The 14,169-nt window shown below is 55.0% G+C and overlaps 1 protein-coding gene across 1 annotated transcript in view; it reads left to right on the forward strand.

Moving 5' to 3' along the window:
• SLC6A3 (solute carrier family 6 (neurotransmitter transporter), member 3) overlaps window positions 1-12,754 on the forward strand; it is a 48,783-nt gene extending 36,029 nt beyond the window's left edge. Inside the window, exons 12-15 of the mRNA XM_011964729.1 lie at window positions 234-334; window positions 3,426-3,593; window positions 5,505-5,576; window positions 11,872-12,754. Coding sequence (XP_011820119.1) covers window positions 234-334; window positions 3,426-3,593; window positions 5,505-5,576; window positions 11,872-11,895 — 365 coding nt within the window. The 3' untranslated portion in view covers window positions 11,896-12,754. The remainder of the gene's footprint in view (window positions 1-233; window positions 335-3,425; window positions 3,594-5,504; window positions 5,577-11,871) is intronic.
• The last annotated feature ends 1,415 nt before the right edge of the window (window positions 12,755-14,169 follow it).

Below are 14,169 nucleotides of genomic sequence, written 5' to 3' on the forward strand. Positions count from 1 at the left end.
CGGCTCTTCCTGGTGGGTCTCCAGGGTGGAGCGGACATGTGGGCTCCCACCCGTCAGTGAGGCACCCAGTGGGCTGGGGTGTGGCCCGGCCCCTTCCACAGGAGGCTGGGTGCAGCCGGAGCCTGGGGCCGGTAGGTGGGACCCTTGGGGGTCAGCAAGGACCCCCACGTGTGTCTAGCATCAGGGGAATGCACTGCCCTGATGGGCGCTGATGCTGCCTCTTCTCCCCTCAGGCGTCGGGCAGTTCAGCGATGACATCCAGCAGATGACCGGGCAGCGGCCCAGCCTGTACTGGCGGCTGTGCTGGAAGCTGGTCAGCCCCTGCTTCCTCCTGGTAAGGGACCTCCGGTCGCCTGCCCCTCCCCCTGCCCACTGCCCCCACTCTGGCACCTGCCCCGAGGTCCAGCGCCCGCATGTGGGTTGTTGCTTGAGCAAACTGTGTGCACAGGAGGCTGCGGGCAGGACCTGGGGTGGGCCCCTAAAGGCTGCTTTGAGACTGAGCTCACCGTGGCTGGAGTCAGGGGCCTCAGGACTCGGCCCGAAAGGGCAGGCTGGTCCCCGAACTCATCTCTAGTCTCCTGAAGGTGCCTTCCGCCCTACCCTCTAGACCCACCAAGAAAACCTCAGGTGTGGCCCCAGGTGGTCTTGGACCCCTGCCACAGCCCGTGTGAGGCCTGCACTTGGGCTGTACCGCTGTGTTGGGAGGGGAAGCTGGAGGTGAGTCTGGCCATCCACTCACCTCTACCCGTGAGGATCAAGGTTGAAGTTAGAGCTTCCGGGGTGGCGGGGACAGAGGATGCCGAGTGCTGGAGACCCTGAGAGTAAAAGGGACCTTGGCCCTGTCCCGTTGCTCACGCAGGCCTCCCTCTGGCTCAGCAGGGGCCTCGGCCCTGTCCCGTTGCCTCCCTCTGACTCAGCAGCATCACTGCGTCCTGTAGGCACTTACTTCTATCATCTGGGCCGGGCCGCTGTGTCAGGGCCCACCAGGCAAGGCCGTGGGAGTTTGTAAATAGAATTTTGTTGGCACGTGGCCACACCCATCCATTAGGGATTGCCTGCAGTGCTTCCCCGGCTGAACCACAGAGGCCCAGAGGCTCACAAAGCAAAGCTGTGCCGCCTGGTCTGGGCAGGAGACTTAAGAACTGCCCCGGTCTAAGCAGAGTGTCCGTGAGCTGTTCACAGAGAGAAGCACCTCCCCAGTCCAGCAGGCACGAGGTGGGGCCTGAAACAGGGCGGGGGACTCAGGCCGCACCCGCTCATGGACCAAGGCTGGTCCCGGGGTCAGCAGGGCCTGCATGCGTGGAGATCCCTCATCACCTGCACACAGCAGGTGGGACAGCCCCGTAGTTGCAAGCAGAGAGGTTCCAGGGTACAGGAAAGAGATGAGAGACAGGCCCTATCCCGGAAAAGCTCGACATAGTGTGACAGAAGCCGCCCGGCATCTTGTAGAAATTCCACCATATCTGAGCTCCAGGCCGCGTGGCATGACTGCACGTAAGTGTTCCAAGCCCAGTTAACTGTGCTTGTGAGGCTCCCATTGAAGGCTCCTGGATGCACGGGGCAGCCTTTTAACAGGACACAGACTACACGGCTGTTCACAGCGGAAAGTGAAGAAGGCCTCCCGGAGAGTCAGACTCCCGCCCACCTCCCGCTCTCCCCGGCCTTTAGCTGAAACAGCCGTTTTGCATGAGGACGTCGGCTCCCCTTGAGGGGGTGTCTCCTCTTAACACCCAGAGGGCTGACCTCGATCTTAGGAGATAAAATGTTCTACTGATCTTAGACTAAATCTTCGAACTTCATACAGAAACACATGTCGTACACTTTTAGATAAACCTACAAACTATACGAAACAGGACTTCATTTTGCCAACTTGAGAGAAACATGACCATTTCATTGCTCTATGTCATTTTATATTTAGTATTACAGTGCAAGTCCTACGAAGTTTTGATTTTAGCAGAAACACAATGTCTGTATTATCATCTATTTCTTCAGGCTGTGGCGTCGTCCCCTGCCCTCTGGCGTGTGCTGGCCTCTGGTTGTAAGGGGTGTACACGCTCCAGACTTGTTCAGATGACTCTGTGGCAGATGACGCCACAGCACTGCTAAAGGGAAATTATGCCGGAGCAAAGGCAACTCACATGGGCAGACTGTGGCCTGGGGAGGCATAGTTCTTTCTAAGAAAAGCAGTATCTAGCAAGAAGTTGAACAGTACAAGAAAGCACGTTACAGCCATACCTACATGTCAGATATGCAAGACCGACATGTCCAGGGATGCACGCGTGGCTCTTTAAAGCATGCTCAGGGCTCTCTGTGCAGCGGAGGCCGGCTCCCAATCCCAGATGCCCCAGGACGCTGGCTTTGCTCGCCAAATTGCTGCCCACCCTGGCCTTGGTCACGTGACAGACACAACCCTAACCCCCATCCCAGTCCTTCACTACCCAGCTCCAAACCTGCAGGTGGCTCGAAGCAGCGTGTGAAGAAGATGCTGAGACTGGCATGAGACATGCATCCAACATGCTTTTCGGGTGCGAGGCTTGGATGTTTTAACTTTTCTGAAATTGAGGAAAAATGGACAATTTGGAAAAAAATGCATTTTGAGCTACATCATAAACCGTATCTATCAGAACTTCCCTTGTCTCCTTGGGAAGGACTCAGGTACACAGAACACACACGTAGGCACGCAGTACACATGTGGGTGCACAGAACACATTCAGGTGTGAGGTGCATGTGGAGGCACGTGGAGGATCTTTTTAGATGGCGGTGCATGTTTGTGGAGTGGAGGAACAAATGCATGAGCTGCCTCAGGAGAAGCCTCCGGAGAGGGGGAAGCTGCCCCTCCAAGTGGCATCCATCCCACCCTCTGTGTTACCTTCGTGGTGGTGGTTCTGAGACAGGTCTGTGACTTCATCAGATTTGCTTCTAGAAAGAGTAGAGATACGGAGCCCGGATGGCCCTAGGGTGGTCCTGCATGGGTCACAGTTGTGTCTTCAGGCCATGGATCATAGATTCAGTGGACGGGCTGGTGGCCAGTTTTGTGTTTGTTGTGATTTCAAGCAAGGAATAGAACAAGGTGGGATAGAGCAGGAAGGAATGGGATGGGATGGGACGGGGTAGGACAGGATCTGGTGTAATAGAACAGGATGGGATGGGATAGAACACGATAGGATGGGAGGGGAGGAGAGGGGACAAAACAGGAGGGGAGGGGAGGGGAGGGAACAGGATAGGACAGGACAGGCTAGATCATGCCTCAGGAGGACATGGATTGCCTGGGATGCCCTGCTGCCATGTCTGCAGGCCTGGCCGGGTTCTGCATGTGCACAGCTGTAGGGGCTGAGAGACCCTCTGCCATGAAGTGCCTGCCCCATCCCTGCTTTGTCCTGGCACCGCCGGCTGAGAGCTGCCTGACCTGTGTCTGCTGGTTTCAGTTCGTGGTCGTGGTCAGCATCGTGACCTTCAGGCCCCCCCACTACGGAGCCTACATCTTCCCCGACTGGGCCAACGCGCTGGGCTGGGTCATCGCCACGTCCTCCATGGCCATGGTGCCCATCTATGCGGCCTACAAGTTCTGCAGCCTGCCTGGGTCCTTTCGAGAGGTGGGTATTTGGACGCGGCACCTTCACCTGAGTGCGAGGCCACCAGAAAGGCTCCGTGGCTGTCCGTGGCCCCAGTCCTCACCTGCCTGGGTCATCTGTGACCAAGAGGAGGAGACTGGAGGTGGCCACCACAACAGTGTGTGTGTGTGTCCACCTGCACGCCTGTGTCCATGGGTGTGTATATGTATGTGTATTCATGTGTGTGTCTTTATGTCCACGTGTATGTGTCTATGTGTGTATGTGTCTGTGTGTGCATGTACCTGTATGTATGTCCACTGTATCTCCGTGTCTGTATGTGCTGTCTCCATGTGCACGTGTGTGTGCGCCTGGGTCTGTGCTCACATGTGTGTCCGAGTGTTTGTGTGTACTGAGTGCATGCATGCCTACACACTATGGTGTGTGGTGGGGCGGACACAGCAGCCATCTGAGGGCAGTAGAATCAGGGGTGACCTAGTTCCCCCCAGGACCGAGCCCCACTTTGGCTGAACAGGGGCAGCTGGAGCCCCAGGCAGTGGAGGAAGCTCTGTGGAGTCCCTGACACGCACCTCCTTTCCTCGCTTGGTTTTGCCACCTTTGTGTGGAGGAAAGGCAGGTGGACCAGTCACGCGGTCCTCCTTTAACACCCTGCTCTGTGGTTCCCGGAAGACACAAAGACATGCCTTGCTTGGAAGAGGGTTGCCCTCACCTGAGAGCCCACCACTGGAAGCTCCCCGAAGCTGCTTCCTTAAATCCCAGCCTTTCTCGGAAAGAACTGGCTTGGCCCTGAGCAGCAAAACCCTGGAGTGGCACCTGCTGTGTTCAAGAATCCACCTTAGGGCCACACGGTGTCCCCTGGGCTCAGACATGCGCAGGTGCTCCCAGGCTGGCACTGAACCCGTCTCTCCAGCAGCCCGGCCAGGCCAGGGCCCAGTGCAGGCAAAGCACAGTGTGTGGCTGGGGGCTTCTGTGGAGTGGGAGGGGCTCTGGGGCTGCTATGGCCCTAGGAAAGCTGATGACACCCTGCTGTGGACAGTCCCTCTCAGACCCCCAGGCGCTGACCTGCCAGGACCCAGCACAGGGGAAAAGCGGGCAGCCAGGCAGTCCCTGCAGGGAGAGAGCTCCTCTGGGAGGCTGGATGGACTCGGGAGGTGGGGCCCAGGTCACCACAGAGCTGGAGGACGCCTGCAACCCGGTGGGCCTGAATAGCCAGTGCCCTTACCCCTCGCACAGCCAAACTCTGAACATAAGCCAAGTAAAACCTCAGCAGTTGAGCCAGGTGCAAGTGGAATTGTGGTGATGACATAGGGTGGAGCCACACACAGGGGTCCCTCAGAGAGGTTCACCTGGCCTCAGAGATCCAGACACAGACATCCAGGTCTCCGAGTGTGAGCTCCTGAAGATGCTGCCTGCTCTGGGAGGACTTGGTGCCATCCAGGCCCCAGGAGCTGCTGCGGCAGGCAGCGAAAGAAAGGCAGGTTCCGCATTCACTCCCCAGGAGCTGCAGGTGACCAAAAGCAAGTGCTCCTGGAACATGTCAGCTGCAGGTGGCCCCGAGGCAGCCCACCTGGGTGTGAGCACTTTCTTACTCAGAGCCCAGCACATGTGATGACTTAGAGACAAGGGCCATCTCCAGGACCATGTTTTATTTCAAGCGAGGGCTCAAATGCTGATGTCCTGCTCTGCACTAGACTTTAAGGGGACCGTCAGGATGTCCGCTTCAGGCCTGACCGCTGTCCGGTCGGTGTGGGCACTGGCAGTGTTAAGTCAGTGGTGGGCGCTGGTGGTGTGGACACTGGCGGGTGGGCATTGACAGGTGAGGAGGGCTGGTGGTGAGGGTGCTGGCAGGTGAGGGTCCTGGCAGTGTGAGTCAGTGGTGGGTGCTGGCGGTGGGTGCTGGTCTGCACTGGCCCCCGCACTCTCCTTCTCTTTCAGAAACTGGCCTACGCCATCGCGCCCGAGAAGGACCGCGAGCTGGTGGACAGAGGGGAGGTGCGCCAGTTCACGGTGAGGTCGCGGTCCCCGCTGGGCCTCTCTCAGGGGAATTCAGAATGATCCCAAGCTCGGTGTACTTAGCCCCCAGAAGGCTCCGAGGCTGGTGTAGACGAGGCTGGTGTAGATGGTATTCATTTACTTAGCCAGCATGCACTCTATGAGGACAGGCCACCAGCGGTGGCAGGTGACAATGGAGACGTGCACCTGGGACGGGGGCGCATGACGCGGGGGCCCCGGGAGGTGCTTCTGCACGCACCCCTGAGGAAAGCATGGCCCTTGCAAAGACCTGGGCATGTCCCAGACCATGGGAGCAGTGCCCTGTGGGGCCGGCTGAGCCAGCTTAAGGACCAGCAAGGGACCTGCCCGCCTCATGGGGGCACGAGGGACAGTGGAGGGGAGGCTTGGGCCTGGCCATGGGGAGCCACAGGGAGCCCTGGAGGGGCTGGGAGAGGCCTGGGAGCCTAGGGCGGGCTTCAAGTGAGAGGATGGTCACGCCAGGTGTTTCCTGCACCCTGGGAGCCATCCAGGTGTGTGCGCACACATTCATGGCACGCAGTGGAGCAGGTGCATTCCTGAGACACAGAGTAAACACTTGATGTGTTTTTACTCCCACAAACCTAAGAGGTAGTCCACCACTCTCTCTACACAAGGGTCCCTGAGACCCAGAGAGGCCCTGGAATGTGCCCAAGATCACAGAGCTGGCCAGCAGGAGAAGAGCCTGGGCTGTGCCCTGGGCCTGTGGCAGTGTCCTCCTCCACCCTAGAGCGGCCTCAGCTCTGACCTGATTCCAGACACTAAAGTCAGCCTGATGCTGACAGCAGAGTCCAATGCACAGCAAAGGGGAGAGAAGGTCGTAGTGTGGAGGGCACCACGGCCCCACCTCGGACCTGCCTCTTCCCTCTGGCCACCTCTCTGCACCTCGTCCTCGTAAACAGTTCTCCCAGCAGGGGTCTCATGAGCTCACGCCTGAGGAGCCCAGCATGGACCTGCCTGAGGAGCCCAGCATGGGGCAAGAGCAAGGATGCAGGCAGAGGGAGGGGGCACCGTGTGCCTGGGAGGTGGGGGGTGATGTCAGGCAGAACAAGATGCTGAGCAGGGAACAGGCCAGGAGGCAATGGGGAGAAGCCGCCTCTAGGCACACATCTGCCCAGCTTGTTCCTCCTCCCAGCAAGTCAGGTTCTGGTATGGGCTCTGCCTCCCTCCCTTGGCACCCTTTCCTCTGTCCTCTCAGTGACTTGCCTGCTCCAAACACAGGAGGAGTGTCCAGGCATCCCACCCCATCCGTCCAGGGGATGCCAGCCCCTCTCCACTGGCCTCCGGTCCAGCTCCACCAGAGCCTCTCTCCTCTGAGAGTCCTATACCTGGGGGTCTTACACTTTGTATAGGATCTTGCTAGTCTTCTCAGATATCCAAATTTGACTTCATGTGGGATTCTTGCTGTGCGTCCTGTTGCATTAATCTCAGCTACTGTTTTTGTCATTTCTTCCTCTGCTTTTCTTGGATCTACTCTGTTGTAGTTTTGCTAACTTTTAAATTTGGACTTTAGATTATTAATTTTCATCCTTTGTTCTTTTCTAATGTAAGCACTCAAGGCTATGAATTTCCCTCAAAATACTCCATGTGCTGCATTCCACATTTTTTTACATAGCATTTTTCTTTATATTTTAGTTCTAAGTATATTTTAATTTCCATCGTGACTTTGTCAACTCATAACTTGCTTAAAAGTCTGTTTTTAAATTGCCGAATATATGGGGATGTTTTACTCATCTTTTTGTTTTTAATTTCCAAATTAATTTCATTGTTCTCAAACACACATGATACCTATTATTTAAGATGTATTGGTCGGGCATGGTGGTTTACGCCTGTAATTCCAGCACTTTGGGAGGCCTAGGCGAGCGGATCACAGACCATCCTGGCTGACACCCTGAAACCTCGTCTCTACTAAAAATACAAAAAAAAAAAAAATTAGCCAGGCATGGTGGCAGGCGCCTGTAGTCCCAGCTACTCAGGAGGCTGAGGCAGGAGAATGGCGGGAACCCGGGAGGTGGAGCTTGCAGTGAGCCGAGATCCGGCCACTGCACTCCAGCCTGGGCGACAGAGCGAGACTCCATCTCAAAATAAACAAACAAACAAATAAACAAATAAATGAAATGTATTGAGACTTCTTTAGGGCCTTGCACCTGATCAACTTTGATAAATGTTGCACATCTTTTAGATGAATGTGCTATTCTCTAATTGTCAATACACAGTTCTGCTTCTGTCCATTTGAGTAGGCTTGTATATCGTGTTACCCACGTTGTCTACACTTTCTCAATTTTAGGGGTGCTTGACCGTGAGTAATTGAGAGATGCCTGTGGCATATTCTTCCTCGATAGTATATTTGTCTGCTGTTCCCCTCAGTTCTATCCGGTTTTGCTCTCTGTAGTCTGAGGCTGTTTTCTGAGGTTGATCCGTGTCTGGAATGACCATCTCTTCCTGCTGACGTGAACGCATCTTCGCCCCCTAATGATGCTTTTGGTCTTAAAGTCTGATTGTCTGGGATGAATACAGTTGCACCAGCTGTCTTTTGAGTTTGCCTGAAATATCTTTTGCAATCTGTTAACTTTCACCTTTGTAGCGATCTTAAGATTTAAGTATCTTTTGCAAACCCAGCATACACCTAGAATTTTTTACTCTGACAATTGGGCAGGTTAATCCATTTACATTTGTTATGATTATTTATATATTTGAACTTGATTCTACTATCTTTCTAGTCTATTTGTCCCATTTTTAGTGTTTATCTTTCTCCCTTATTGCCTTTTTATAGATTGATTTTTCTTTCTTGGTTCACTCATTTTTATTATTCTGTTTATTTCTCTCTACTTGCTTAGAACTTATATACTTTATTCTTTTTTTTTTTTTTTGAGATGGAGTCTTGTTCCATCACCCAGGCTGGAGTGCAGTGGTGTGATCTCTGCTCACTGCAACCTCCACCTCCCGGGTTCAAGCAATTTTCCTGCCTCAGCCACTCAATGGCTGGGATTACAGGCGCCCACCACCACACCTGGATAATTTTGTGTTTTTAGTAGAGACAGGGTTTGATCGTGTTGGCCAGACTGGTCTCGAACTCCTGACCTCAAGTGATCTGCCCACCTCTGCCTCCCAGAATGCTGGGTTTACAGCCGTGAGCCACTGTGCCTGGCCTTATTCTATCCTTTTAATAGCTACTCTTGAGGTTGTACCATACATATTTCACTTAAACTCTACAGTTAAACCGTATTTTAACCCCATCCCATTACGAGGACTTAAATCTTCCTCCTACTGATGAATATGCCATGGTTGCTGAGATCTATTTCTGTCTTTTTAACCCACTGTTATTAGACACTGTTACTGTTCTCGTTGCTGTTATTATTTTGTATGGACTCATCCTGTTCCTTGGACTAATGTGCATGCTTGGTATTTATTGGTTTCCATACTTTTGTTATAGACTTCTTTCCTTCTAGGACCATTTTCTTGCTTTTCAAAAAGCATCCTTCAGACATTCCTTTGAGGAGGTCTCTTGCTAACCTCCCTTGCTGTTGGTGTCTGGGAACATCTTTATGCTGTTCTCATTCACGAGAGCACTGTTGTGGGCTCGGGGGTCCAGGCTGACGGTGACTCTCCCTGCGTTTTGGAAGCAGCAGTGTTCCACGGCTGTGCTGAGATGTGTGGACCTGTGAGCCTGCTCTGTGGTGGGCACTGTCCTCACCCCTGCACACGGCCAAGGTTCCTGTAATTTCCGTGTTGCGGGTTCACTGTGGAGTGTCGGGACCTGGGTTTCTTTTTATTTATCCTCTCTGGATATGTTGTGTAGCCACATCTGCGGATTCACAAATCTTGTCATTCCGTGAATTTTGCAGCCACAGGTTGAAAGATTGCCGTCTGCCTTTCTGTGTTTTCCGTTATGAGGCTCTGGTGTATCCACTTTGCCCCGGGTCCTCCAGGTCTCTTACCTCACTTAGATTTTGTTTTCATTCGAATCTTAGGTGCACAGTTGAGTAGCACACTCTTATCATTAATCCACATGTGGCCATTTTTAAATTATTAATTTGTCTACATAACAAACAGACCCTTGTGAGCCCACAGCAGGAAAAGTAGACACTGTGGAAACTGCCTGCCCTGCACCCATCTGTCTCTGAGTCTAGCTTGATCTTTCCCTTGCCATTCTTACAATTTCATTTGTTACATCTCTAGATATTCCTAGGTTCCTAAAAAGTGTATTATTTGGCTTCAACATTTGGTGTAGCCCTAACCAACCCCTACTGAAGCAAGACCCTGTGCACATTCCATGCAAATCCCCGAGAATCGTGATTGTTCCTGGCTGGAGGAGCAGGCACTGTGCCCAGCCCTGTGTGGGCATCAGAGGTGGTTCCCTCTGGTCCTGTCCGCGGTTCTCTCCCCAGCCTCCTCATACACAGCGGGTGTGCTCGACTGAACCCTCAGCGGGGGTCCTGGGCCATCGTCCCGGGTCTTCTCTCTGTGTGGCCACCTCCTCTCTGGTGCTCTGGCCTGCAAACTGCAGCCACCTCCATTTCCCTCGCTCTCCTTTCCAGCCTCTCAACCCAGGGAGTGCACCATGCTGCACCCTCGCTGTGCTGCAATCTGGAAACTCCCTCGAGGCAGCGAGCAGGGTGGCAGGGGGCGCTCCTTGTTGTCTCCCCTCGGGGACCACTGACCCTTATGGTCTGGTGCCAACAGTCTGAAAGGCCATTGGTGTATGTGTTTTGTTTATTTGGGGGTTGTTCGGTCCCTGTTATTCTGTCTAGGTCAGAAATGTCTGTGTCCATAGCTACGCTTCGCCTGCTGTGACTGGTCCCTGACCGTCCGTCACGTAAACAAACCGTAGCTCAGCTATGGATGCTCCGCTTCCCACTGCCCTGCCCAGTTCAGCATCCCAGCCATTCTCTTTCCTACTGCATCTCTGGAAGCCGCGTGTGCTCTGCTGTTCCTTGTGAAATTCTCATCACTGTGATGTGCGTGTGTCACTTTTTCGAGGGTCCCCTGTGTGGCCGTCCTGTAATCTGTTGCAACAGCTCCGGTCCTTTGGGATCAAACTGAGGTCTGGTTTCTGGGGACTCGCGTAGAGTGGGCTGCCCTCTTCTGTTTGTAGTCTTTATTTTACATTTATGGCCTGATCTTACTCTGTGGGAATCTGGGAGCCCCCAAGCACACCTCCCTCCAGAGGGGGACCTTCGGCTGCTGTCAGAGGGCAGGACAGAGAACTGCTTCACCCCGGGGCTACGGGGCTCACAGCCGGAGTCCCAAGCGTGGCTCCTTCATCGCTGGCCTGAAGTGGGGCTGCCACCCAGAACCTCTGCTCTAGGGCTCCGGCCGCTGGGCCACCCCTGGCTGTGGGTCCCGGCCGGGCTCCCTGCCCCAGCTTCCTTCACTGAGCCCCGAGCTGCACCTGGATGCTGCCTGTGCTGGCGTCAACTGTGGCTGCTCCAGGCCCCCGGTAAACCCCTGGCCTGCAGTGTGATCCCACCCAGGCTGAGGAGGTCCCTGCAGGCTTTCGGTGGAGGGGCCGGAGGAACCTGTGATGTGGCCAGTGGTAGCTTCAGTGGCTTTCCATGGCTGGCACAGTTTTGTTAGAAGCAGCCCTGCGTGCCCCTGTTTGGAAATGTTTATGAAGCACACTTCTTGCCATTGAGTGCTATCGAGGGGCTTGTGCTCACAAACAGGCTGAACTAACGGCTGCATAATAGCAGGCAGCGACATTTGCTGGCGGTCTAAATAACTGCTCTTGTCTATGTCATCAGTCCCTCAGCAGTCAGGACACCCTGCTCCTGCGCCCGCCCGGGTCGCAGAGAGCAAGACGGAGCTGCAGAGGTAGCGTGTCACTTGGATGGAGCATCTGAGGCCCCCAGGAAGGTGGGGCGACCTGGGGGAGAGGTGACATCACCACGTCACACCCAAGTCACTGGGGTACAATCTGGAACCAGCCTCGGATTGAGGGTGCCCAGCATCTCTCAGGCTCAGCAGCTGATCAATATGCCCCAGAGGCCACCATGGCCACCACGGCAACCACGGTCTCACAGCTTTTTAAAAAATCAAGTAATAATTGATTTATAGAAGTTTGAGTGAGGCATCGGGTCCCTGGCACCCGTCAGGGGCGTGCTGGTCCAGGCCCCCGACGAGCCTCCCCATCTCCCAGGGCACGTGGCCGGGAGGCTGCAGGCTGCTCACTGCCTTCAGCTGCTCTTAGCCACAAGACGGGGCATCGCCCCAGGGCTGCCCTTCTCCCAGCAGCCACACTCTCCATTTCGGAATAAACCTGTTTTCTTTCCAGCTCCGCCACTGGCTCAAGGTGTAGAGGGAGCAGAGACGAAGACCCCGGGGAGTCATCCCGCAGTGGGAGAGACACGAACAAACCAAGGAAATCTGAGTTTCAAGAGAAAGGAGGGCAACTTCTACTCTTCAGCCTCTACTGAAAACACAAACAACCAAGCAGAAGACGCTTCTGACTGTTCACACCTTTCCGTGCCGGGAGCGCCTCGCCGTGTCTTGTGTTGCTGTAATAAAGACGTAGATCCGTGCAGTGAGGTCCACCCCATTCCCGTCCCCGCAGGGCAGAAAAATGTCTAACTTCATGCCGTCTGTGTGAGGCTGGCTCCCTCCCTCCCTGCTCCCGGCTCCCGGCTCCAAGGCTGCCCCAGGGGCACTGTGTTCTCAGGCGGGGATCACGATCCTTGTAGACGCACCTGTGCTGAGAATCCGAGAATCCCTGTGCTCACAGTAGCTTCCTGGACCATTTACTTTGCCCATATTAAAAAGCCAAGTGTTCCGCTTGGTTTAGCTGTGCAGAAGGTGAAATGGAGGAAACCACGGATTCACGCCAAGTCCTTTCCTGACGCGTGGCTCCCAGCAGAGGCTGGAAACTGAGCGTTCAGTTGATACATCGCAGTCTGTTCAGAGGCATTGGAGGACAGGGGTCCTGGTACGTCTCACCAGGAAATTCTGTTTATGTTCTTGTAGCAGAGAGAAATAAAACTCCTTGAAACCAGCTCAGGCTACTGCCACTTGGGCAGCCTGTGGGTCCTTTTGGTGTAGGGAAAGCACTGGCAGGAGCGTGTCCTATTCCCGGACGCATGCAGGACCCCACAGGAGCGTGTCCTATTCCCGGACACATGCAGGACCCCACAGCTGTGTGTCCTATTCCCGGACGCATGCAGGGCCCCACAGGAGCGTGTCCTATTCCCGGACACATGCAGGGCCCCCGCAGGAGCATGTACTACCCCAGGATGCATGCAGGGCCCCTGCAGGAGCGTGTCCTGCCCCCGGATGCATGCAGGGCCCCACAGCTGTGTGTCCTATTCCCAGATGCATGCAGGACCCCACAGAAGAGTGTCCTATCCCCGGACGCATGCAGGGCCCCACAGGAGCGTATACTACCCCAGGACGCATGCAGGACCCCACAGAAGAGTGTCCTATCCCCGGATGCATGCAGGGCCCCACAGGAGCGTATACTACCCCAGGACGCATGCAGAGCCCCCATGCAGGCAGCCTGCAGACCACACTCTGCCTGGCCTTGAGCCATGACCTCCAGGAAGAGACCCCACTGGAATTTTATTTCTCTCAGGTGCATGTCACATCAGTAACAACAGTTTCTATGTTTGGGAATGGCTTTTTAAAATCATATTTACCTGTGAATCAAAACAAATTCAAGAATGCAGTATCTGCAAACCTGCCTGCTGATACTGCAGTTTTTGTTTACAAGAATAATTAGCAATACTGAGTGAAGGATGTTGGCCAAAAGCTGCTTTCCATGGCACGCTGCCCTCTGCCACTGACAGGAAGGTGGATGCCATAGTTTGAATTCGTGCCTCGAGTCGGTGGGCCTGCCTGCGTGTTGCCCAAGGGCAGGGTCCGTGCAGGGCCAGTCATGGCTGTTCTCTGCAAGTGGACGTGGGCTCCAGGGGCTGGAGTGTGATGCTCAGTGGGAGCCGTCAGCCTGTGAAGTGCCAGGCGGCTGCATTTAGCACAGAGGACGGCTTCCCCATCACCTTCTGGGGAGGGACACAGACGGCAGCTTCCCCATCGCCTTCTGGGGAGGGACACAGACGGCGGCTTCCCCATCGCCTCCTGGGGAGGGGCTCCGTGTAGCGACCCAGGTGTTGTCCGTGTCTGTCGACCTCTCTCTAGTCAGCATCGTGTGGGTCCCTAAGCACAATAAAAGACGTCCACAACGGAAAAACTGCCTCAGCCTCCTTGCCTCGTTTCCTCTGGGCGCCATCCATTTACACAGGCCGAGCTCACCTGCTCACACCCTGAGGTCAGCTTCCGCCCCATCCCAGCCCACCCAAGCAAGCCCTTCCTCACCTGATGCCTCTTGCCCATCTCTCCTTCTGGCCTCCCCTAAAGCCTAGATGTTAGAGGTAACACATCCACTACTCTCCCACGCAGGTGTGCTGGGCGTGACTTGCCCCCGCTCCCTGGACTCCCACGCAGGTGTGCTGGGTGTGATCTGCCCCCCTCCCCGGGCTCCCATGCAGGTGTGCTGGGTGTGACCTGTTTCCCCTTCCCTGGGCTCCCATACAGTGTTGGGTGCAGTGGTGACCCTCACCCAGGTCCACATTCCTGCAGGGTC

Source organism: Mandrillus leucophaeus, unplaced genomic scaffold (genome assembly GCF_000951045.1).
Source record: "Mandrillus leucophaeus isolate KB7577 unplaced genomic scaffold, Mleu.le_1.0 Scaffold702, whole genome shotgun sequence".
Classification (NCBI taxonomy): domain Eukaryota; kingdom Metazoa; phylum Chordata; class Mammalia; order Primates; family Cercopithecidae; genus Mandrillus; species Mandrillus leucophaeus.